Source organism: Anas platyrhynchos, chromosome 3 (assembly GCF_047663525.1).
Source record: "Anas platyrhynchos isolate ZD024472 breed Pekin duck chromosome 3, IASCAAS_PekinDuck_T2T, whole genome shotgun sequence".
Lineage (NCBI taxonomy): Eukaryota > Metazoa > Chordata > Aves > Anseriformes > Anatidae > Anas > Anas platyrhynchos.
The window spans coordinates 67,311,808-67,335,065 of NC_092589.1; the positions used below are offsets into that span (position 1 = coordinate 67,311,808).

Consider the following 23,258-nt stretch of genomic DNA (forward strand, 5'->3'; position numbering starts at 1 on the left):
GACAAAGACTTTTATATAATTTGGTTCCTAACCAAATTATGGTTGAGGGAAATCAAACTTGTTGGACCTCAGTTTAGGGGAAAAAAATAAAGAGGAATTTTCTTCTGAGGCCTTAAGGCATAAGAACTCAAAGTTATTAATTTAATACTTAACATACTGCTCAAGTAACCCTTCAATTAGTTTATTGTCTTAGAAGGTCCAAACAAGATAATTTCTTACCTATGTTCATGAAACTTCCTGTTACCTGATGAGTCAGTGACTGTAGAACTCTCCAGCTTAACCCATAGCTATTTTACTTCCCAGTATCTTCATAAGTAGTGCTATTAATCTTCTTTTTCCACCTTGAATTAAAATTTTCCTCCATTCATCTTGCAGAAATATGGTAATTATCCATTCTGAGACAGCTCAAGATAATTAAATCTTCCACAATACTATTCCCACCTTCACTTCACCAGAAAAAAAACACTTGAACACTTTAAAACTCTACAGGTATTGTGAAATTTTGGGAGTTCTGAAAAAATTCCTCCCATTATCCTTTAATTCTTCCCATATCCCTCAGGTATCAGCAGATGGGATATTTTGTTATTCCTTCCCAACCTCATGTCCCCTCCCTAGGGCCCAAAGTCCCCACACATGGAAGTTCCAACCTAAGACCTTGTGCTTTGGGGACTGAGAGTGCACTGCCAACATGGAACACCTACTTTCCAGACACCTCTCTTACATCTTTCACAGAGGCAATGTAAGTAGCAGTATTGCAAATCTGGGCAGGAAGCCAACAGAACAAAGCTAGGCATCTATTCATATCATTACCTATTTACTTTGACATCACATATGCTTAGAATCACAACATCACTGATCTCTCCCACTCGTGGCAGAGCAGCACGCTAGCCACATAGCAGTCCCATTCTCCCTTACATGAGCTTCAGCCACAGACAGCCCTGTTTTGATGTGGTTTAAGGTACGTTATTTGAAATGGACTCTGTGCTATAGCTTACTTACAGATACTCTTACAAAGAGAGGTCACAAGGAACAGCCCTCATGTAACAATGCTTTTCTATTATGAACTTCATCTATCTTCTCTTAATTCTGTTCTTTCACCGCAGTGGAATACACAGCAAGGGTCAACAGCCAAGCTTTTCTCACAGGCTGTTGTTATGGCTCTTTTGAGTCTGAAGTGCAGACTTTATAAATTCCTGTTATGTCAGACCCCAAGTAAAGCCTAAGTCAACTCCCCAAGGGACACCAGCCTACGGATTTTCCTTAAGACAAACAGCATGATGCAAAACAAGCAACTGAAAATGACAAGGGAGTCAAAGGTAAGGTGACAGATTTCAAGGTACTGCTCTCTTCTTTTTGTGACCGTTATTTATCCTGACTGCAGTACAAAGCATTTGAAGGTTGTTGCTATGATAAGGTAATAGAGACAGACGCAGTGGTCCTGTAACTCTCAGGCATACTATGACACGTTTCAGATCCACTTATCTTTATTGATTTGCCTATATTGATCACTGTGAAGGCAAAAGACAAAGCAGTCACTGAGCTTGCACATATGCTGCCCCTTGAACAAATACGTAAGGGCACAAGTTAACTGTCCTGGAATGCCTGTAGTATCAAATGCTGTGCATACCACTTCACAGCCAAATTTGATCCAAGTCTTCCCCCTTAAAAAAAAAGAAGTGTATTATGGCATTTAATTAACTAAAGAGTGTTCTCCTTGGAGTCCAAACACTGCACATACTAGTATCTCCTTAGAGGAGTCCCTAAGAGGCCTAGCTTAGAGTTAATCCTCCTTGAACTTGGGGCAGCCTTTGAAATTTGTCTTCATAGTGCAACTGGTTAGAGTAGACAAGGTAGACAAAATTTCAGAGAGCTTCTGAAGCAGTTATTCTTCTAAAATGAATATCCTGTTTCATGCTGTCCATCTGATTCAAGTAGTTTTCTTTTTTTTTTTTTTTGGATAACTTACCAATTCATTTTCCTTCTCTTCTCCACAAAATCTGCAAGAAAAACAGATGGCACCATCAGCACACAGGGTACCTTGTGGTCAATGTTTTTTTTATTTGCTTAGGTATAAGGAATACTTGTTTCAGGCCTTTCCCAATTAGACACAATCTTCTAAACTCTATGATAATGTTCAATGCACCTTAAAAGACTATTTTGATTTTATTACAAGGAAATGTTGCACACTGGGAAAAGATGTTTTAAACGAGCTAAGACAGCAACCAATTAAATGCAATCAGTTTCTTTAAAAAACAACATCCAGTCTTAAAATGCTTGAAGCCATTAAAGAAATTTTGAAAATGAGACCAAAAATATGAATCTAAAGCCAGTTCTTAAGCCACTGTAAGAACAAGTTCCAATATCAGGCCAGATTATCAGATCTTCAGGGCTTTCTGCAAAATTCATCTTTATTGAAGCTTTTGGAAGCTTTCAAAGAACATCCCTTCCATTTGATTTTTACTCTTACCAAAAGCACAAAGCAAATAGAAACTCTTCATGAAGTATCAACAAGCAATTTTAACCACATATTTGACATGTAAAAATATGTGTTCTAATTAAGTTATAAAATTAAATTTATTCTCAGGAATAAGTGATATTAAATTAGTCCACCTCTTAAACGTCATTCAGAGATGATCTGAACGCACAACACCCACCTGTTCTGTGATTGTGGAGCCTGTTGTTTATCATTCCCACCTCACCCTGCTGATGGCTATCAAACAACCCTCTTCAGCCTGTTTAAACTGAGAAACCCCCCAGACTGAAAATATAACAAACCAAACTGGTTAATCTCAGTCTGATTTACCTGAATCTGAACAGGTAGAACAGTAATCTTCTGCATCTGTGTCTAATCCACTGTTTTTCGTTGTTCAAGTTCCTGTAATTTTAAGGGAAAAAAATCACTTGATGTCCAAGAACATGACCCAAATACTAGTATTGTAAGAGACACTAGAGAACGTAATGACTTGCTGCAGTTTCCACAGGATTCTACTATTTCCTTTCCAGTTTGGTTAAAACTACAGCTGTAGCAACCACACAGCACTGTTCAAATGAAACTGAAATGCCAGCTATGCTGCAACTGCAGCTGTAATCATCTTTGTTTAGTTAGTAAAATATAATCAAGTTATTTTGAATTTGCTATCAAAGTGTTTTCTTGCTAGGCAGTATATTCTTCTTGCTCCCAAACTGGCTATCATATTGCGATTATATGTTAAAAAACAGGACAAAGCCAGCAACCGTTAGTTTTCTATATTTTGCAGATATAAGAACTAAATACACACAGAGTATCTGGACTTCACAGTTCTGGCAGATGCTGTCTGTGGTTTGCACATTTGGTGCCTTATCCTGAAACTTTAATGGAGTCTCAGCAACACATCACTTCCTCCTCTCCTTGCCTCTAGATAGGAGATGCAATCAGGTCTCAGTCACCTACCTTCTTTAGGGACTTTAGAAACAGATTGAGATTTCATTAATTTCCCAATTGATTATTACGGTTCTCCACTCAGTGCTGAGGAACAAATCTCAGGATGTAGTGCTCTGTATTTGTGACAAATATTATGAATGAAAAATCTGTACTTTAAAAAAAAGAACACAAACAAGCCAGTCACATACACACAGATGACAAGGGCATTCCACTTGCAAATTTACTAGTTATATTACTAAAGAGGCTCATAAACATAGTCATCTTCCCCCATACCTCTAGGGAAAAGAAAAAAAAAAAAGCATTTCCCCATGTTCCTGTTCAGAAACAGCTGTTTTCTAGTTCTCTTGAGCTAGGTGCTGCTCCTTCAAAAATATATGAAGATTATACTGAACCACCTCAGGACACAAAAGACTGTAGGTCAGATTAGGTCTGATAAGCGTTTTGTCCTCTCTATCCCTTCAACAACGCCACGGCATTCAATCCCTTCCACCATCTCCAGTGTACCATCTCCTGCAGTATGCTGTGATAACTACTAGATCAAGACAAACTGGAATACAAAATATAAACAATCAATTCCTTAAACACCTTGGGGAAGGGAATAAATTTTTAACCTGTATCAGTTCTGTAACACAGTTCAGATAATTCAGATGCAAAAGCAGTTTCATCATCCCAACCAAGAGAAAGGTCCAGGAGTGAAAGTGAGCAGCTACAGAAGCATGAGGTAAGGCAAATTATACCTTGTCAGACTACAAAAAAAGCTAGACTTATTTTTTCCCCTCTTAGTTTATACTTTAAGTCATAGGATGAAGGCTAGGTTAAGTGATTTTCCAGGTGCTTAATATTTTTCTGATCAATGAAGATAAGCATGAAAACAATCTGTCAACAAGAGACAGAGGTGTTAGAAACAATGTAGGCTTAGGTTAGAAGAAATCTCTTAATGTAAATAAATAACAGGCAGAAGTTCAGTTTCTTACTAGATGTTCTCTATTATGTCTGATGATACACTCCGTATTGGATGTTGGATGTATATATTCTAGAAAAAGAATGTAAACCTGATAACACAGGTTTATGTGCGATAACACAATGCATAGGTTCAGTCATGGAGAAAACACTTTTTGACCATTTTAGACAGATTTTTTCCAATGTTAAAAAACAAACAATAATTATATGCAAACACACAGCAACTCTGCCACACCAGTGTTAGAAAACACCTTAAGTTGCAGAAAACATCCAGACTACTTTCTATAGCATATACCTTTGCCCAATCTTAAAATGCCACTGGTGTGCTGCCTTACTCAATTTCTTACATGCCTATCTGGTGAAGAGAGGCATGCCTCTCCTCTGAGCATTTCCAGTGAAGTTGAATCTGTTTTGAGGCCAGAAAAGGAGATTAGTTTAAGAGATTCACGCAATTCCATAAATCAACTCTTTAGAGAGCATTTACACTCTAAGATTTTCTACTCTTTTAGCTTGCTAACTTCCCTTAACTCTCCAAAACTCTCCAAAAGCTTGGTTTGTCAAGATACACTTTCTTAGTTAATGAGCCTGCACATTTTTATTGCAGTTTGTTTTATTCTCACCCTCATAACTTGATTATACAGACCAATTTCTTTTTACAACTATTCAGTGCCCTACTTCAAATCCTGCTAGCTTCAGAAATCTTCTGAAACAGTTGAAAACCTCCTGGCTACTATTGTAAAAGCTGTAGGTTTAAAAGGACAATTAAGAATGTTGTAAAGCTAGGACTAAATCCTGCTTCTTGTATGCATTTCTATTGAAGCCTGTAAGAGTTAGCGTGGAAGTAAAATGAAAACATTGTTTGTGTAATAGTTTTAACACTACGCAATGCTTAAAACCAAACCAAAACACAAATGCTCTCAAATGCAGCCAAGGTAACCAGCAATGAAACAGAGAAATGCTTTCCCCCCGTGCCTACAGATGTAAAATTGCAAGAGGTCAAGTCGATTGATATTTTGTTTTAAATTTATCAAAGCTTGCTGTTAGATCTGTGGATTTTCTCCAGGAAAAGGAAAAAGTTAATCTAACCTGACACTTAATAGCTGTTTATAACTATAACTAAACCAAGTTGTCATAGCTTGAAATTCAAGAGAAAAATCACTCCCTTGTATTGTGTACACTGTCTCTAGGTGACCACTAAGTGCAGAGCTCTCCTTTCAAACATTCAAAGGCAGGAAAGGCCACAAAAAAATAAAAATCAGACATAGAGGCTCTAACTGCAGTTTGTACAGGAGGACTAGTTCTGCAAAGTCTTTTTTAACCTCATTGTGACAAGAGGTGTTCTACTTATCTACTGGACAGCAGTACCAAAACCAGCATCTCGTGTAGAAACATCAGGATTGAACACATGAATGCAGTTTATGTATATGCTGTATACATCTTCACTGAACTGTAAGGATCCCCAGGCCTCAATGGAGCGGGTCAAACATGACCCAGAAGATCCTCCCCACCCCTGTTCCATATTGTGAAACCCGTTTTAATAATCTATAGGTGGAGTTGTGCTTCACTCTAAACATTCTGTGAAAGCATTGAAGTGCATAAGGAGATTTCTTTAAATCTAAAGGATAATCTCTACCTCCCTCAGGGAAAGATCTGTTTCATTGTGACACATCTGGAAGTACCTATTTCAGTTATAGCAAAGATCAGGAACTGTCTTAAACAGAAAAGTCCAAGTACAACTTAGAAAGGTTGACAAGGGATGAAACAAGAAGCTGACCATAGGTTCAATGGGGGGAAAAAAAAAAACAACAAACAAATCCAAGGACAAATATGAGGTCCCTGGTAAAGACATGTTCTGTTACATTAAAAAAAAAAAAACAGTATTCCAATATGAAACACTATAGAACAGCCCTGAACCAGAGAGAGAGCTGGTCAAATGGCTGCAATCCCATAGTAGTTTGGTTTTGGAAGTGAAGCTGGCAGAAAGGGGGCCTGTCCCATCAGCTCTTTCAAGGCAAGAGTTCTCAAGAGCTATTACAGCAGATTTGGCAAAGTCTGCTAAAACGTTCTGTAGGTGGGCACCACGATCATCTATTAAATAAACACTACCCCTTCACAGAATAGGAACAGTTTCACTTATTATACATCTGACCTTCCTGACTGGACCAGCCACCTACCTTCTAACAGACTCAGGGGGACTGTAGACTAATTACCCTCCTCCTGTGTCAGGTGCTATACGCTCTGTCATTTAGGGAAAGGTGCTCATTTATTGTTTTTGCATAGGAAGCGTACAAAATGTTCACACAAAGAACCAGCCTGAGAAATTCCCATGAACTTTTTTTAAAACACTATCAGGCAACAGTCAGCTCAGTTCTCCCAGAAAACATTGCTTTCACAGTCTGTGTAGAGAAAAAACAAAGGACGAGACTCTCCCTTCTCTGAGAAATGAGGCAGTATTGCAGAAAGGCTGCTGTCACCTCAGTAATGCACTAGTCCACATCCTACCCCAAGTTGCTAAATCAGTTACCCTACCAGTTTAACCTTCCAGATTTAGTGACTGATAGTGGTAGAACTCCAGCTTGTGACTCATGGTCACTAACAGGACAGCTGGAGAGGTTAAAGACATATGACACAGGCATTTTGAGTCACCCTGCTCCCTATAGCATAGAACTGGTGGGATTTTAATCTGACCCTAATCTTTTAAATGGCTGAGATAACTCACATAAGCTTGGCAGTGCTGGGTTACTGACTACCATGAAGATTTGAAGAAAAGGCTGCATTACAGAGGAAAGGTGTATAAAAGGGAGTAAGACACACATGTTTTTACAAAACAAAAGTTGGTGGATTAACCAAACTTCAGTATGGATATGCCAGAATGACATGTTATTCACAGATATTTAAGACTTACTTATCTGAGCATTCTACCAAAGAAGATCTAAACCTGTATACAGTGCTCATTTGAGCTAATTTGAGAGCTCATTTGACTAATGCCTGCTGTGGTGAGGCAGGTGTGGTGCCATTTAGAACCGGTGTTGGTACTGCCTATTCCTTCTTTCTTGATGGCATTTAAGTTTGTGCTAGTGATAAGGTAGTTTCTGTTCATCCTTCAGCAGGTGTTGATGAGAACAAAATACCCATTTACAAGTTTAAGGCTGTCAATACTGACAAATGCAGCACAGAATTCTAACCTCAAAAACTTTTCTACCCTGAGAAGAATACTGACTTAGAAAACACAGATTAACTGCAGAAGTATTGCCACATAAAAGATTATGGGTGTATGCTGGTCTACTATTTAGATAGTAATCTGGAACTGGTAAAGACTACATAGATATCACTATGAGTCAATTGTTTACACAAGATTTTTTTTTTAAATTATACATGTAAGTGTTGTCTGCCAAGTTAACAACAGTATTATTAAATGAAGCATGCTACATACTGACAACAGAAAAGCTTTTTTTTTTTTTAAGAAATAAATTGTTGCTGCATACATGAATGAAGGATCAGTTAGGCACAAGGATCTACACTACAAGCTCCAGAGGTCATCTGTTCTGCACCCCCTCCTCAGCTTTCAAGCAAGGTTGAGCAGGTTGCCCAGGATCATGTCCTGCCAACTTCTGAAGACCTCCAAAGGATGGAGGTTCCACAACCTCTCTGGACAGCCTGTGCCAGTGCTCTGTCCCTTGCACAGCAAAGAAGTGCTTCCTGATGTTCAGCTGGAACCTCGCGTGTTCCAGTTTGTGCCCGTCGCTTCTTGTCCTGGCACTGGGCACCACTGAAAATAGCATGGCTCTGTCCTCTTTGCACCCTCCCTTGAGGTATTTATAGACATTAATAATGTCGAGGCTGAACAGTCCCAGCTTTCACAGCCTCTTCTCGTAGGAGAGGTGCTCCAGGCCCTTCATTATCTTGGTGGCCCTACACTAGACTCTCTCCAGTACATCCACATCTCTCAAGGACTGGGGGGCCCAGATCTGGACAGAGTCCTCCAGGTGTGGCCTCAGCAATGATGGATATAGACAGAACTACAGATACCTCTACATTTGTTAATATTTTTAGATCAGTAACCACCGAGGTAAAGCAAGAAAAGCCTCTGCTGCTTCCTGAACATGAACTGCTTTATTCCACGACCTCCCACAATAATAGCTTCATTTTGGTCCAGGATTATACACAAAGCCACCTACCTCTCAAAATATAGACATAATTCAGCTAGTAAGTTAAAACAGGCATACATCATTTTCTAGGCTCTGTCATTTCACAGTGACTTGTAAAAACAAAACAGAACACAAACTCAGATTCTCCCTAAATTGGAGAGGACTTCTGCACTTCCTGCCCTAATCTCAAAAAATCTTTTGGTATTTTCTCTCCACAAAACATTAGGCATTCCACAGGAGAAAATTTCAAATTTGCTCTTAGAAATGCTTTCAATGTATAAGACAAATGCTCACTTTACATTAAAAGCTTCCATTAAGATTTTAGCTAAAAACTGAAAGTTACTTATTTTGGACACGGTGGTGGAATGCACTTGGGCTAAAAACACCACAAAACGTTTGTTTTTTATTGTTAATGACTTAACACATCAGTATCATAACATCATCATTCTACGTACTCCTGAAAACATTTATAGGCAGATGGACTGCAAGGAACGTGAACGAGGAAAGCCAGCTGATGTTGTAAGGAGGAACGCGTAGTTCTGGCAAACTAAAAATAAAAAGAAAGCATTAACACACCATATGCTGTACAACAGCTAATAGTATTATTTAGAAATGTTCCAATAAAACAAAGCTAAAGATGGCAAAAGTTCAGATCTACTAAAAAAGGGGACTTTTAGTTTTCATTTTACACAAACCTTAGGATAACATATCTAGCTAATGAATTTTCCTTGTGACCAAAGTTACTAGCCATGCCAGAAAACAGTTGAAATACCACTGGTAAAACAAATTTTGGCTTGTACACAGACCATGACTTAAAAGACTGACTTGTCTTGCACCGTAATCTTAGTATCTTCCTATTCAGTAAGTTCTGTTTTAGCCTCTGTGCATCTGCATAGTAGCGTTAATATGTTCTCTTTGAAGCAGCGTGAGAAAAGCAGCAAAAGAAAGGGAGCTCTTCCATGAAGTATTTTCTTGTAAGTGAAATCCTATCACAAAAAAACAATTTCAACTCGGGAAATGCTCAAGTAACTTCGACATTTTGGAAACTACAAATGACACTCATGTAAGAGAGTAGCGTGCACACACAGATTCAACAATCTTTTTTTCATGCTTTCAAACTGAAGATAGCAATCACAACTGGATTATTTCTTAGAATGTGTCAGTTAATAATTTGACCAGCAAGAAGGCTAAAGTGACTTAGAGGAAGTAAATCTTTTTGGCAAAAGAAAACACTTCGAACTGCCACAGAGTAGACAGTAACACAGCACTGGGTGAAGGACTCATCATCTAATGACACCACACCCTTGGGCAAATCTTAACCTGTTCTAATTTTTACTTCCAGTTTACAAAATGGTTGTAGCTTCTCATACCTGCAGCAGAGATGTAAAATCACGTAATTGCTCAGTCTGAAATTTTCAGGACTAACAGCAGACTTCTCAGTCTCAGCCTTGCTGAAGTGCTCACTCATATTATTAGGGTAACCAACTCCAATTACAGAAGTACATACATGAAGGTAAGAACTATGTTTTCCAAAGCTTTTCCTTCTGTTTTCTTGGTGTCAAAACAAAGAGTTTAGACTTCTCCTTTGTAGCAAAGAAGTTCTAGCACGGAATAAAAACAGGACACATTTGCTCAACAGCTCTCCCACTAGCCCAACAGAAAACAGTGAAGGAAATGCAATGGATTTAACCCATATTAAAAAGCTTCAGTAAATCACCATTCTGCAGCTTAGCCTGTGAGGTGACCTGACATCAGCAAAAACATTCTTAAGAATGTCTTCATTTGTGACTTATATTATGGAAAGGTAAACTTAAAACAGAAAGGCCTGTGGTTTAGGTTGGTTAAATTTTACCTGACAGGTCTCAAATTCTAATGGACTATTTGGACATTGATTCAAAGCAGCAAATGATGACTGAGTGCCTGCCTTTGTTCCAGAAGATAAATTCCATGAGCATCTCAAACAGAAGTTTCAGAGTCCACAGAGTATGTTCATTCTGGTACACCCATGTGCTATGTACTATTTAAATTCCATTTTAAAAACATAACTAGCCATGAAACACTTGTTTCTAATGCAACAGAGGAGATGCACTAAGAATTAGCATTTTCCCTCCAGCCAGAAAAGATGCTGAAATGGAAAGAACATTTCCACCTCAGACCAACACTGAACCCAAGCTATGACTCCTTTTACACATGGCAGAACTCCACTTATATTCAACAGCAAAAAGTTGAATGTGTGTCTCTGTGTTTGTACTGGGTTTATGTGGCAATGTTTTGGTAGCAGGGTGGAGGCTGCAGGGGTGGCCTCTGTGAGCAGAACCCAACAGCTGCCCTATGTCAGATCAGAGCCAGCTCCACCTGCTGATCAGAGCCAGGTTCAGGGTGGATGGTAGGGCAAATGCATTTTTAATTAGCTTTAAATATCACTGCTCTAGTCTGCTAGCAATAGGCAATAAATTGTATTCATCTCCCTTACGTTGGTTTTGTTTAGCCCGTGACAGTAATTGGTGAGTGACCTCCCTGTCTTTATCTCAACCTTTGAGCTTCCTTCTCCCCCCCCCAAAAGAAAATTTCCCCCTTCCTTCTGAGCAGGGAAGTTACAGTCACTAATGGTGCTGAGCCACCTACCACCTCAAATCTCAACTCCTAACTTGCCAAGCGAAAGGAATACCCTGAGAAGCATCAGGTCCATAAGGAAGAAGTCTCCATAGAAAGAAAAGGGATTCCATTTCTCATCTTTATTCCCCTCAAAAAGTTTCCCAGCCCTCTCATGTATCCCTTTTTCCTAGAAGCTCTATTTATTTTCTTATCTTGAGCAGAGTAGGCCACACAAGGAAGGGCATGGATGCCCTTCTCTCTTTTTGACACTTTTTCAAGACTTCATATCCCTGTTTTACCACATTCAAACATACTAACCCTTCCCAACACATACTTCTACCCACGTTTTTTAGTTCAAAAACAGCTACTGCGAACTAGTTATGACCATGAGATAGAACATGCTGAGCCAACTGCCATGAACCAGAACTACTTCAGTCACGAGAGAAAGCAAACAGGTAAAAATGAAGGATGTTAGTTTGATTTGCTTGCAGCAAAGGTGTCTTGTGACAGACACCAACAATGCTCAACTCCCACAGATTAGTCTTTCTTTGCTTAGACAGATCTAAAAGTTTTGGTACTGTTCTCCCCATAAAGTTGGGCCCACTGTTCTTACTCTTCGGCCATCCTCTCCCATGTCTGAAACGTGTCTGCTCAAAGTCTTCATGATCTCCTTCAAGGTCCCTGCCTCCAGCTTTACATTTGTTTCTGCTTCCTGTCCCATCACAGTGATTATTCCAAAGCCTGGAAAAAAAAAAACATAACATGAAGCAACTCCACAACTTGTTCAACATTATTTGATTTATTACACAAGAAACATCCAAGTTCTTTTCAGTTATTCAAATAATGTGAGGAAGAGACCGCTACAGGTACAATCAGGGAAATGAGGATACTTAATGGCAATAAATAATAAGCTTAATGGCAATAAATAATAAGCTCTAACATGCCCTTGCCTCTACATTGCTAACATGACAGCATAATGGATGGATCTGTAGTTTGCTTGCTCTCATTGTAAATATTACACAGTACATGAGGATTTTGTACTTCAGTCATTGATAAAAAATTGTTGGTCAACATCGAAAATGATTAGCATTAATAAGGATTAAGAATAGGCCTTCAAATACTGTATTTTCAGATTCAGAAATTCAATACATGTGATTTATGAGAATTCCAATTCAAAAGAAAACATTTTTTTGACTTTCGATCATAATCCCTACAATTAAATCATTTTTTGTCCTGAACTGTTTAGCGATTTTTGCATGCAAACTATCAATAGCTTGAGCAGAAGACAATAGCTTAGTTTCTGTCACTGAAAAGAATGTGGTCCTCTGATGACTAGAGCTACGACCACCAAGGTATTTTTCTACTCTTATATCCAGACACTATTTTTCTACAGCCCCTCAGAAACTCCTTTCATCAACCTTTTACTGAAAGCTCCAAACCTCATTTTCATCAATACATTTTAATTGTGCTATGAGTTTTCAATAAGTAAAACTATACAAATTAATCCAAAAAACAGATCTAACACTTTAAAATTCAGTAAACAACTGAATGATTCCAGGTAGAAATCCCAAGAATATCAAAATCAAGTTTTCTTTTAAGTACATTCTATCCTTGATTGCTAAATTATTGCCCCATGCAACTATTACATAAAAGATTAAACCCCATTTATGCAGCATTCTTCCTCAATGTCAGGTAAAGCATTAAATAGTAGCATTAAATACTTAATGTAACTTCGTATTTCAGGAAGTGAATATTCTCCAAAGAACTCTTTAAAAAAAAAAAAAGCCAACTGCACCATCTCTATGTGTTGACATTACTGTGCTAATAGTTAGCGTGAGTACTATTTTTCTAGTACTTAGAAGTTTTGTCTCGAGAAATGCCATTTCAATGCTAAATGATAAAGGAGTCATAAAATAGCCCAGGTCAGAATGGACCTTGAATGATCATTTAGACCAACTTTTCAGGCTAAATAGGAACTTAGATGGTATTATCCAGAACCCTGTCCAGTCCTGTGCCTCTGGTGACAGGGATTCTATCACATCCCTGGGGAAGTCACTCCTCTGATTAATTGCTTTCACTGTAAAAAATAGAAATAAAAATTGTTTCTTGTGATACTAACTTGAATGCTTAAAAATAAACAGACTTCTTAGGACCATCAATCTAACGTGACTATGTAGGTAGTAACAGTTACTGTCAAACAAGACAATTTGAGAATGCCATGAAAAACATTTTTTTCAGTTTATTTGACCCAAAAAATACAACAGAACATAACAAATACGATCCATTTAATCAATTATTATTATTTTTTTAAATGTTAAGAATACCTCAAAACTGCAACTCGGTACTACGCACAACAGGACAAGAGCACTCTTACGGTGAAGTCCCAGAAGTTTATTACAGACTTGTCAGCTGCATACATTCCTTGCTGTTTGTATGTAAGATTGATATCTCACATTGGTAATACGAAAAACAAACACACTAGGAGTTTCATTATCTACAGCAGTATTGTTTTAAGACTATGACAAGTGGTGATGATTACCAAGGTAAAAACTAGTGAGAATGAGAGCTCAAGGGAAAATGAAAAGTCTAAGCACATAGATAGAGTTCCCTTGGGAAGTGCTGAGCAGTACTGACTAATTAACTACTATGCTCATTATCATGCTACATAACATCTTACCTAAGCTATGATTTCAAGTGTAGACTGATTGCAGCTCCAGCCAAAACAATATGTGCTGAACTACACCAGTTGCTCTAGAGAAGAGCTATGCGTAAAAGTTAATGGTTTACTCCGGCTCACTGCAAGTAGCTCTTGAGCATACTGGTGACTGCAACCTCTCCTAGGCTATCTGGAAGCCAGAATAGATCACTGAAAGCATCTACAATGCCAGCTTTTCTCACAAGTCAGGCAACAAAGCATTACAAGGAGCGATAAATACTAATATTCAAAAATGCAATAAATGTCAGGTTTAGAAGAACCACAGCTACTTGTAGCAGCTTAATTTTTCTACTGATCAATTTTCTACTAAAATTGATATTTTAGCTTACCAAGATCTGCCTTTTCTTTCTGATGGTAAAAAAAAAAACACAACACCATTGGACTACAGCACATGCACACAAGAGATCAGCCCAAAGCTATGTATTATAACAAAGAATAATAGCAACCTCCTTTTCCTTTGAGTGCAAGGATTTCACAGCAGAACTCCTAATTTTACTATCTTCTTCCCTTTCTTGGTACACATACCTAGACTTCATTAGAGAGGATATGTTATTTGCTTGCACTGGCATAATTTAAAGTTTATAGCTATCATACCCATTTCATTTTCTTTATTTTTCCTCTTTGATACCCATTTTGCCCAAACCCAAACAGTTAGTTCAGGTCCAAACTAAAAATAAAACATCAGATGTTTAAAGATTTTTATTTATTTTATTCTATTTTTTAAAAAAGCATATTCCAGTACTGGTGAACAACATCCTCTTTATTAGAAGTGAAAACAGGAGTAACAATAGTTTTTTGCTCCCAGAGAGAGCTTATAGCATCCTTTCAGTGCCTAAAGGGGGCCTACAGGAAAGCTGGGGAGGGACTTTGTCAGTGGGGTGTAGTGATAGGACAAGAGGGAATGGCTTTAAACTAAAAGAGGTGAGATTAGATTAGATATTAGGAAGAAATAGTGAGGCATGGGCACAGGTTTCCCAGAGAAACTGTGGATGCACCATCCCTGGAAGCATTCAAGCCTAGGCTGGATAGGACTTTGGGTAACCTGGTCTGGTGGCAGGAGGTCTGGAACTGGACGGTTTTTAAGGTCCCTTTCAACCCAAACCATTCTGTGATTCTATGATCCTTCCTACATCTCCTTTCACAATGAAGACCAGCAACATGCTAGAGTTATTGTCAGTAATTACAGAACAAAAATCTCACAAATTATAGAACAAAATCTCAGAACCCTGATGTGGCACCGTGTTAAATTCTTCTTTTATAAGATTAAAGATGTTCTAGCTTTCAAAAACAGAAATTATCTTGAAAATGTTATGAAGAAGAAGAGTATTAGTACTGATGTCCAGTGAAGGTAAGAATAATCTATCAAGTCTGACCAAAATCTATTTTTGATGTGCCATAAGAAGTGATACACAAGTAATACAGAAAAACAATTTGAAGGCCACAGCTAAAGGAATTTGGAATACTTTCCCCAGTCTTCTATTAGTCACTTTAGTAACTTCAGTAATGTTGAAAGCATACAGAAATCTGACTATTTCTTCAAACAAATAATTAGAAGACTTGGGTAATGCTTGTATTTTTTATTAGAAAACAGTAAGTGCACAAAGCTTGGGAGAATTTACACATTTTGGGACACTATGGCTATGTTTTCCATTCTTAAAATAAGCAGCATTTTTCTCAGTCATTTCTCACTAATTAGATTACAGTCAATATAAAAATCAAGTTATGTACTGGAAAGCCATTAGCCATTACATTGCCAGCACAAAACTTTCCATTGCTAATGGAACAGATGTACTGTAGGGAATAACAGTATAAAAACCATCATGGCAAACAAGTCCTGCTGGCTTCAACTTGATCATTTTAGCTGCCTAGACAGATGTCATACTGATACAAGATGCACACGCTCATTTATGAGAAGAGGAAAGACATTAAGGGTATAAGCAAGGAACTCCATATAAGAATTGATGTTCTTATTCTTTTAAACCAGAATATTTCTCATAAAAACATACAGTACGCAACTGCAAGCTGATACCAATGTCAAAGAAGTTGGACATAATCACACCCATTTTAAATTAGTTTTCCTTTAGCATTGCTCAGCAGCTCCAGCTAGTCACTGCCTCAGACCTGTTGATGCCTCATTTGTTTCTGTTCAGTATCAAGAACTTCCTTCCAAAGTTTTTTTTTTTTCCCCTGACAGCTTAAAGGAAATATTTCAGTAGCTCTTATAACAGCCTAACATTGACAGAAAGTGTTTTGTAAATAATACCAAGGTCCTCAAAATGATAATTTAAAACTTCACTTCCATGAAGAAAAATATATTTTCCTCAAAACAGAAAAGATCTAGAGAGAACACTGAAAGCTAAGGGATCATTATTTTGACACATCCTAACACTGTACCAGTTAAGCTGCTCTTAGTTACACACCTCAAGCAGGAAATACATCCTGCACAAAATAGCCATCATGAACAAGTTTCTAGTATCCCTCACTTAGTAAATGAAGGGCAACAATAAAGGTGATCCCATGAAGCATTCTGCTGCTTGTGAACACCAGTAAGTTAAAGCAAAGCAAAACTAGTGTGACAAGTATACTGATAAATTATACATGCTTATACATAAAGCATGAGTGACCTTTAGGCTCCCAGAGTTATTAACCTGGGTCTCATTTATTAAAACATCCACCAAAGCGATGATGAAACATAGCAGAGGTATTCCAAAGTGAGAGTCCCCATTTCAATGCAGTCAAATTAAATTTGGTTTCCAAATTTACTTAATGAAAAGATCACATTGATTAAAGCAGACTTCATCACATCTTGAATATAAAAAACCCTAGAACTGAAAAAAGTGCAAATGACAAGCAAGAGGAAGGGAACTGCAAACAGTACACAGAATAACATGTTGGTCAGCTTTGATGACAGTTGCCATGTTGCTGCAGCCTTATACCACAAAGACTGCGAGTCTGGCAATGTTCCTATAGAGATGTAATACCTTTTATTAGACTAACTGATATAGCTGGAAAAAAGACATGATGTGCATCTAGGCACATAAGCTCTTGAGGTCACTGTGTGACCTAAAGCTTGCCTGGCACCTTATCCCATTATAAGATAGTCTAATAAAAGAAGATTACCTCCCTTCACAGACCTTGTCTAATATATACTATATCATGTGCAGTCTCTGGAAAGAGATGATAGTGAAGATCAGGGTGCTGGTTTAGTAAGTCACGTACAGTGAACACTTTTCATCATAATATCCAATCTCTCAAAACAGTTGCAGTGTTCCCTCAAAATATTACAAGCAGCAGCAAAGCTATGCCAAACAAACAAAAAGTCCTCTCATATAGTGCAAGAATACTTTCAGGGAGTTACCTAGATCTAAGAAACAGTATACTATCTGCTTGTTTAAAGTCTGCAATGCAATGCTAAGGAAAAGGGTGGCAGGAAGAAATTCAATCCACGAGAACAGGGAAAACAAAACAAACTAAAATTATCACAGTAGTATTCATTAAAAGAGGTTCCTGTATTACAAGAGCTGTGTTTCGCTTAGAGACAAAGAGCCAACATAAATGAATTAGCAGTCCATTCTGAGAAGATGGAAAGAGATGATACTTCACTTGGAGAAACAGATTACGCAAGTTCAGGGTAGTCATCTTGTCAGCACCCTGAGTTAACTTAGCTTTAAAGGTCATCTCTTTGAGGAATTACTCAAATGCCCTGAACATCTGTGAGGATGTTCAAAAAAAAAAAAAACACAACCCAAAACATTGTTTCCTTGGCTTTCACTACCAAGACCTCTCTCAGAAAAGCCTCAAGTCATACTAGAACATGTTAGGCATTTTAAGTTTCCCAGATTTCTTTTACATTAAAGGGTTTAAGCCTCTGCTTAAGTCACATTCTTATAATACAAGTGCACATCAGACAATTTTCCAACAAGCATTAGACACTCCAGGCATGCTACATTGCAGCCATCTAAAAACACGAAGTCTAAGATACTTGCTCCAGATTCGGAACGCAAAGCATATCTAAACAGGAAATTTATTCTGTCCTAGAAAAAAATGACTAGATTTAATAAATCCAACTTTCAAAGTAGCATTCCTCAGTTTAGCAGATAGATTATTTCTTCAATTGTCTACCCTGCCAGAGCGATGTTTCCAGGAAATAGAAGAGCACGGCAAACTACAAAACTCTCCCAGCTGGACACTAGTATAGCAGATACATGACCATAAGTAATATACAAAGAACACTTTACCATGAGAGAGACAGATCACTGGCACAGGTTGCCCAGAGATGCTGTGGAGTCTCCTCTGGAGATATTCAAAACCTACCTGGATGCCATCCTGTGCAATATGCTTTAGGTGACCCTGCTCAGTATGGGGGTGTGGATTACATGATCTTCAGAGGTCCCTTCCAACCCAATTTGTGATTCTGTGAACACAGAGGCAATTATTACTAATTTGGTGAGTACTGGGATCCCACAGACATCGTTTGGGAACGTCAACACTTTAAAGTTCAACGCTTTAAAAAAGTGACAATGCTTTATGTAACATGGATGCAGTGGAACAACATAGGGGAGGCAATATGTAGGCAGTTCCTACCACATTTTATTATCAGATAAATCCAATCCCTTGGAGCAGAACCCTGAAGCAATGGACAGATGTATGGTTTAATTACAGAACAATTTTTCATAATCAAAAGAAAAACTGGAATTTACCAACTGTACCTAAACAAGCAAAGATATTGACTGTTAGAGATGGTGGTACAGGAAACAAAACAAGAAAACTCCTACCACAAACTGAGAGGAAAAAAACAGTGTCTTGATAAATACCAGCTTTAGAAGGATTCAGCACACCTATTTAATGATTCAAGAGCAGAGTCCATTACATCCCATCTTCCTTGCACTGGATGAAGAACTGCTAACACCTTGTCAATCTTCTATGGATCAAGGTTACATTTCCTATACAAGGTAAAGGCACCTAAAACAAACAAAACAGAATACTGAATAAAAGTAGTGAGAATTAAATAGAAAAAATGTCTGCTTAAGTCCTTTCACTTAGCATCCTCCTCACATTCTCAAAAGGTTCATGAAAAGGAGAGAAGCATATATAGGAAAAAGAAAATGAGGTTGAACAACCAGAACAATCCCACACACTTCTAAAACATTAATAGGGACACATCCTAAGTTCCAAAATGCGAATGTTGTTTATACAACTCTTTAGACACAGATGCTATATTTGCAAGAATTATCAGTATTTCAGGATCATATGCAACTGTGTCTTTTGAGGCAGTACAACGTGTGCTTTTTTGGTTAAAAATGTCAAAAGACTTATGATATTGTATTAAGCTGTTCTTGTACTACATTGCAAATACTTAGGAACACAGAAGCTGCGAGACAATGTTTGCAACCAGAATAACTTAACAGTAACAGTACTAAATGGTGCTCTCAATCAATAAATACTAATAGATGCTGTCAGTCTTGGTCTATTCTATGAACTTATACAAAGAGTATAGGCAGCTTAAGAAATGGAAGATTTATCTTTTAAACTTAATCACTAATGAAACCAGGAGTCATGATGAACGTACTTTAAGAGCAAATCATGTCAGTAAAACCTACCAGTCAAGGCTTCTGTATGAACTTCAGTACAAAAAAATCTTGACTTTAATTCAGTTACAAACATTCACAGATACATTTACTGCAATCGGTATTAAAAAAAAAAAAAAAAAACAAACAACTGTTATGTGTTTAAGTGCTTTCTTACAGCAGAATATTTTTTTCAAAAAAGATAACTCAACCAAAGAGTGAGTGTCAACCCAGATCTCTTCTCTGCACAGCTGGGACACCCTGGGAGGCAGTGCAGGGGCAGGAAAATAGACATCAATTCAGCTCACCTGCCTGCTTCTCATTAACAGCAACTGCCGCAGGTCAGTGTGCTCTCAGGCACTCGTACCGCCACTAGGAGGAGCCAAGCAGGTTAGGTTAGGACACAAGGCTTTAGCAGCAGGTTAAGAGACAAAGATTAAACTGATCCTCATCACAAACGGAAGAAGAAAGTTAACTCTCGTCCCTGACGGTGATTTAGGGGAGACACTGTTATTCAAGAAAAGAAAAAGAAACAAAGGAAAACCATCAAAAAACAAACAACAAAACAAAACAAAAAACAACAATCCACACATGAAACAGAAAGAGGGAGCGAATGAAAAAAGATTCCGATAGATGTCAATACAACAAGGGCATTGTAGGCAAGTTCACCATGTTCTCTTTAAAGAGAAGATTCACATTTATCCAGTGTATCTGTTATGGATCATAATGTTCAATACTTGTCATATTAGCTGCATATTTACATGTTGCACTGAGACTACCACACCACCACATCAGACAAGAGCCTGTAAACACCACTAATTCGTAACAGACATCTTATTTAAAAGACACATTGAGGAACACAAATACATTTCAGTTATAGAATAAGCCACAAAAATAACATTTTAGAAGCTTAAAATCTTTTAATGACTTTCAGGATTTCACAACCCTAGCATTTTAGTAATGAATGACAAATTGTTTTTCACAACTTTTTTGGAATTGAAATGTCTGGTTTCACTTGATTTAATTGAACATTTGATATTATTCAAACCTACACAATATTTTTGCCATCAGTGCTGTGGTTTCTGGAATCTGACTAACTCTACAGAAGCATTCAGTGAAGTGTTCTTTGGTCAGAAAAGACTCCATCACGGGAAAAGAAGGAACAGGGAAGGATTTAACTCCTTCCCCCCAACTAGCATACAAAATCCTATAAACAAAAATGAGAAAGGAAGTAAATAATTAAAGAACAAGGGCTAAAGTTAGCCAGCCTGACTTGCTAGTTCATTGAAAATCCTGAAAATTACCAAATAAAATAAAAGCCACACACTCAAACTGTATACACCACGATCCTCTCCTCACTCTGTCTCTGAGACATCCAAATTAACACCTGTCAGTATGATTCTTTATGATTCTTTTTTTCGCTAAATAGAAGAAAAAAGTCTCAAACCACAATGTCTAAAGTATGAAAAAAAAGCCTCATGAGCAGCCAGAAAGCTCCTTAGAGTTTAAGCAGTGAGTCCTCTGTGTGAAGTCTTGCTCAGTGAGCCTTAAATTCAATATTATCCTGAAATAATAATGCATATACCCAATGTAATGCATTAACAAAACAGTGATAAATCACTGTGATATCTATTTATTGATATATTTGTCAAATTCCCACCAGGCATGGATTAATAAGCTGCTCTCGGCCACAGCTGTCAGCTGATCACTCAACAGCCTGACCATAAGGCTGTAAGTCACAGGCGTCAAGTAAATAAGACTCCTGCATGAGTCCTGCATTCCCAAATGGACCCTCGGCCAGGGTGCCCCATTCTATCACACTGCTCAAGTCCCATGAGCTGCAGGAACTGTGTCTGACAAGCATACGATGCCACTTTGTCTCTCAAGTGACCTAAACCACACGCTTAATGGATCGAACAAAACCCATTTTTCTTGACAAGGATTCTTACAAGGAACTTCTCTGCCACTTCCTACTCTTCCTCCATCCCCTTTCCTTTGCCAAAATTCCTCCCCCTGTTCCTCTTACCTACTCACCCGGGCTACAGTCAAGGTGTGTTGCTCCTGACTGGTGGTGCTCTGATGCTGGAGACGTGGCCAGGGGGCTTGCCATGACCCAACTGAGTACTGCCTGCAGCAATGCCTAAGAAGCTGAATCCTTTCCTGGGGTGCTACAAGTAATCTGTGTCACTCTCCTCCACCAGGACCCCCTGTTTTATAAGATGTGAAGGATCTCATCCCTTGCCAGGTGACCTTGGAGTGAAAACATGTGTTAAGACTTCATGAAGGCAGAGGACCATTACACACCAGCTGTGATCCACGAATACCAGCAAAACCGACAAGCCATAACAGCTGTCCATACTGCTGGTCAAACGGGGCACTGGTAGCTAAACTGGCATCTCGCCCAAAGCTGAGCAGCAGCTCCACGCCTCTACAGAGGCTGACAGTCTAACAGAAGACTTGTTTCTGTATCAGATTTATATACTGATATATAGAAGAACAGCAGTCACTTCTTTCCTTTAATACTCTTTTAAGAGCGGAGGAAGCTCACGGAGAGCTGGCAGCACACGCCCTGCCTCAGGGGGGTTCTGTGAGGCTGTGCCAGGCACACGGGGCCCCAGCGGGCGCGCTGTTACCTGAAGGCAGCCGTTACCAGCACCGCACCGCGGCACCCTCGCGCAGCCTTCTCCCAGACCGACTCCTCCTTGGCTTGGAAACACGCTCCGGCTCCGGCACCGGCCCCTCGGGGGCACACACACCCGCCCCCGAAGCCCGGCCGCCTGCACGACCCCCACCGGGGACCCACCAAGGGCAGGGCGCCGCCATCCCCGCCCCGCCCCGCACTCGCGGAGGGAGGTGGAATGGAGGGGGGCGTGGCAGACATCTTGGGCTGGGGCGGAAATGCCCGTCACCGGCCTCCTCCCGCAGGCTCGAGCGAAGGTCTTGCCCTTAACCAAGATGGCGGGGAGGGGGGGGGGGGGGGGGCGCGGAGAGAGGGTCTTAAGTGTTGTCCATGAGTGGTTATTAGCCCTTCGCTGCGTGCCCCCAGCTGCGTGCAATTGCTCAAATATCCTCAGTATCCCATTTCTTTAAAGAAGTCCTTAGTGTTTTGCTCCCACTGGCCATTTATTTTAAATTGATACCATGCTCTTCCTATGTGTCTCTTGTGATCATGGCCTCACCGCCTTACTATCCTCTTAGCATATGCTCTGCTTTCTGCCTGTCTGCACACACAACCTGCGTGGCTCATGCCACCCCGGCATCTCAGAGAGCATAAACATCCCTGCAGTTGCTCTGGCAAATCATAGAATCATAGAATATCCCGAGTTGGAAGGGACCCACAGGGTTCATTGAGTCCAACTCCTAGCACCACACAGGTCAACCGAAAAATTCAGGCCATGTGACTAAGCGCACAGTCCAAATGCTTCTTAAACTCCAACAGGCTTGGTGCTGTGACTACTTCCCTGGGGAGATTGTTCCAGTGTGCGACAGCCCTCTCAGTGAAGAACCTCTTCATGATGTCTAGCCTGAACCCCTCCTGCCGCAGCTTGACACCATTCCTGAGGGTCCTACCACTGGTCACTTTCTGACTGACACAGGGAAACCCACTGCAGGACATAGACAGTGCTTCCCCATGCATTTTCAGCTGGAGGCTGCACCCCAGCCTTGACTGATGAAGGGACACATGAACATGGGGTGACCTGAGGCACGTGAACATGTTGAGGGAGTCCTCAGCCAGCCGGGCACACTGGGAGAAGGTCTCCAATGCTCACCCACTGGGACATACATTGCTGATGGGGCCAGTGAGGCTTCTGATGAGCCTCAGCTTCCAGTGCTCAGGGTACTGTGTATGC

At 39.4% G+C, this 23,258-nt stretch overlaps 1 protein-coding gene across 1 annotated transcript in view; it reads right to left on the bottom strand.

The window, feature by feature from the left end:
• HSF2 (heat shock transcription factor 2) overlaps window positions 1–19,862 on the bottom strand; it is a 35,777-nt gene extending 15,915 nt beyond the window's left edge. The window contains exons 1-6 of the mRNA XM_072036062.1: window positions 19,716–19,862; window positions 18,679–18,802; window positions 18,155–18,254; window positions 11,738–11,865; window positions 2,804–2,875; window positions 1,967–1,997 (exon numbers count right to left, since the gene is read on the bottom strand). Of these exons, the coding sequence (XP_071892163.1) occupies window positions 1,967–1,997; window positions 2,804–2,875; window positions 11,738–11,748 (114 nt within the window). The 5' untranslated portion in view covers window positions 11,749–11,865; window positions 18,155–18,254; window positions 18,679–18,802; window positions 19,716–19,862. The remainder of the gene's footprint in view (window positions 1–1,966; window positions 1,998–2,803; window positions 2,876–11,737; window positions 11,866–18,154; window positions 18,255–18,678; window positions 18,803–19,715) is intronic.
• Window positions 19,863–23,258: the final 3,396 nt, after the last annotated feature.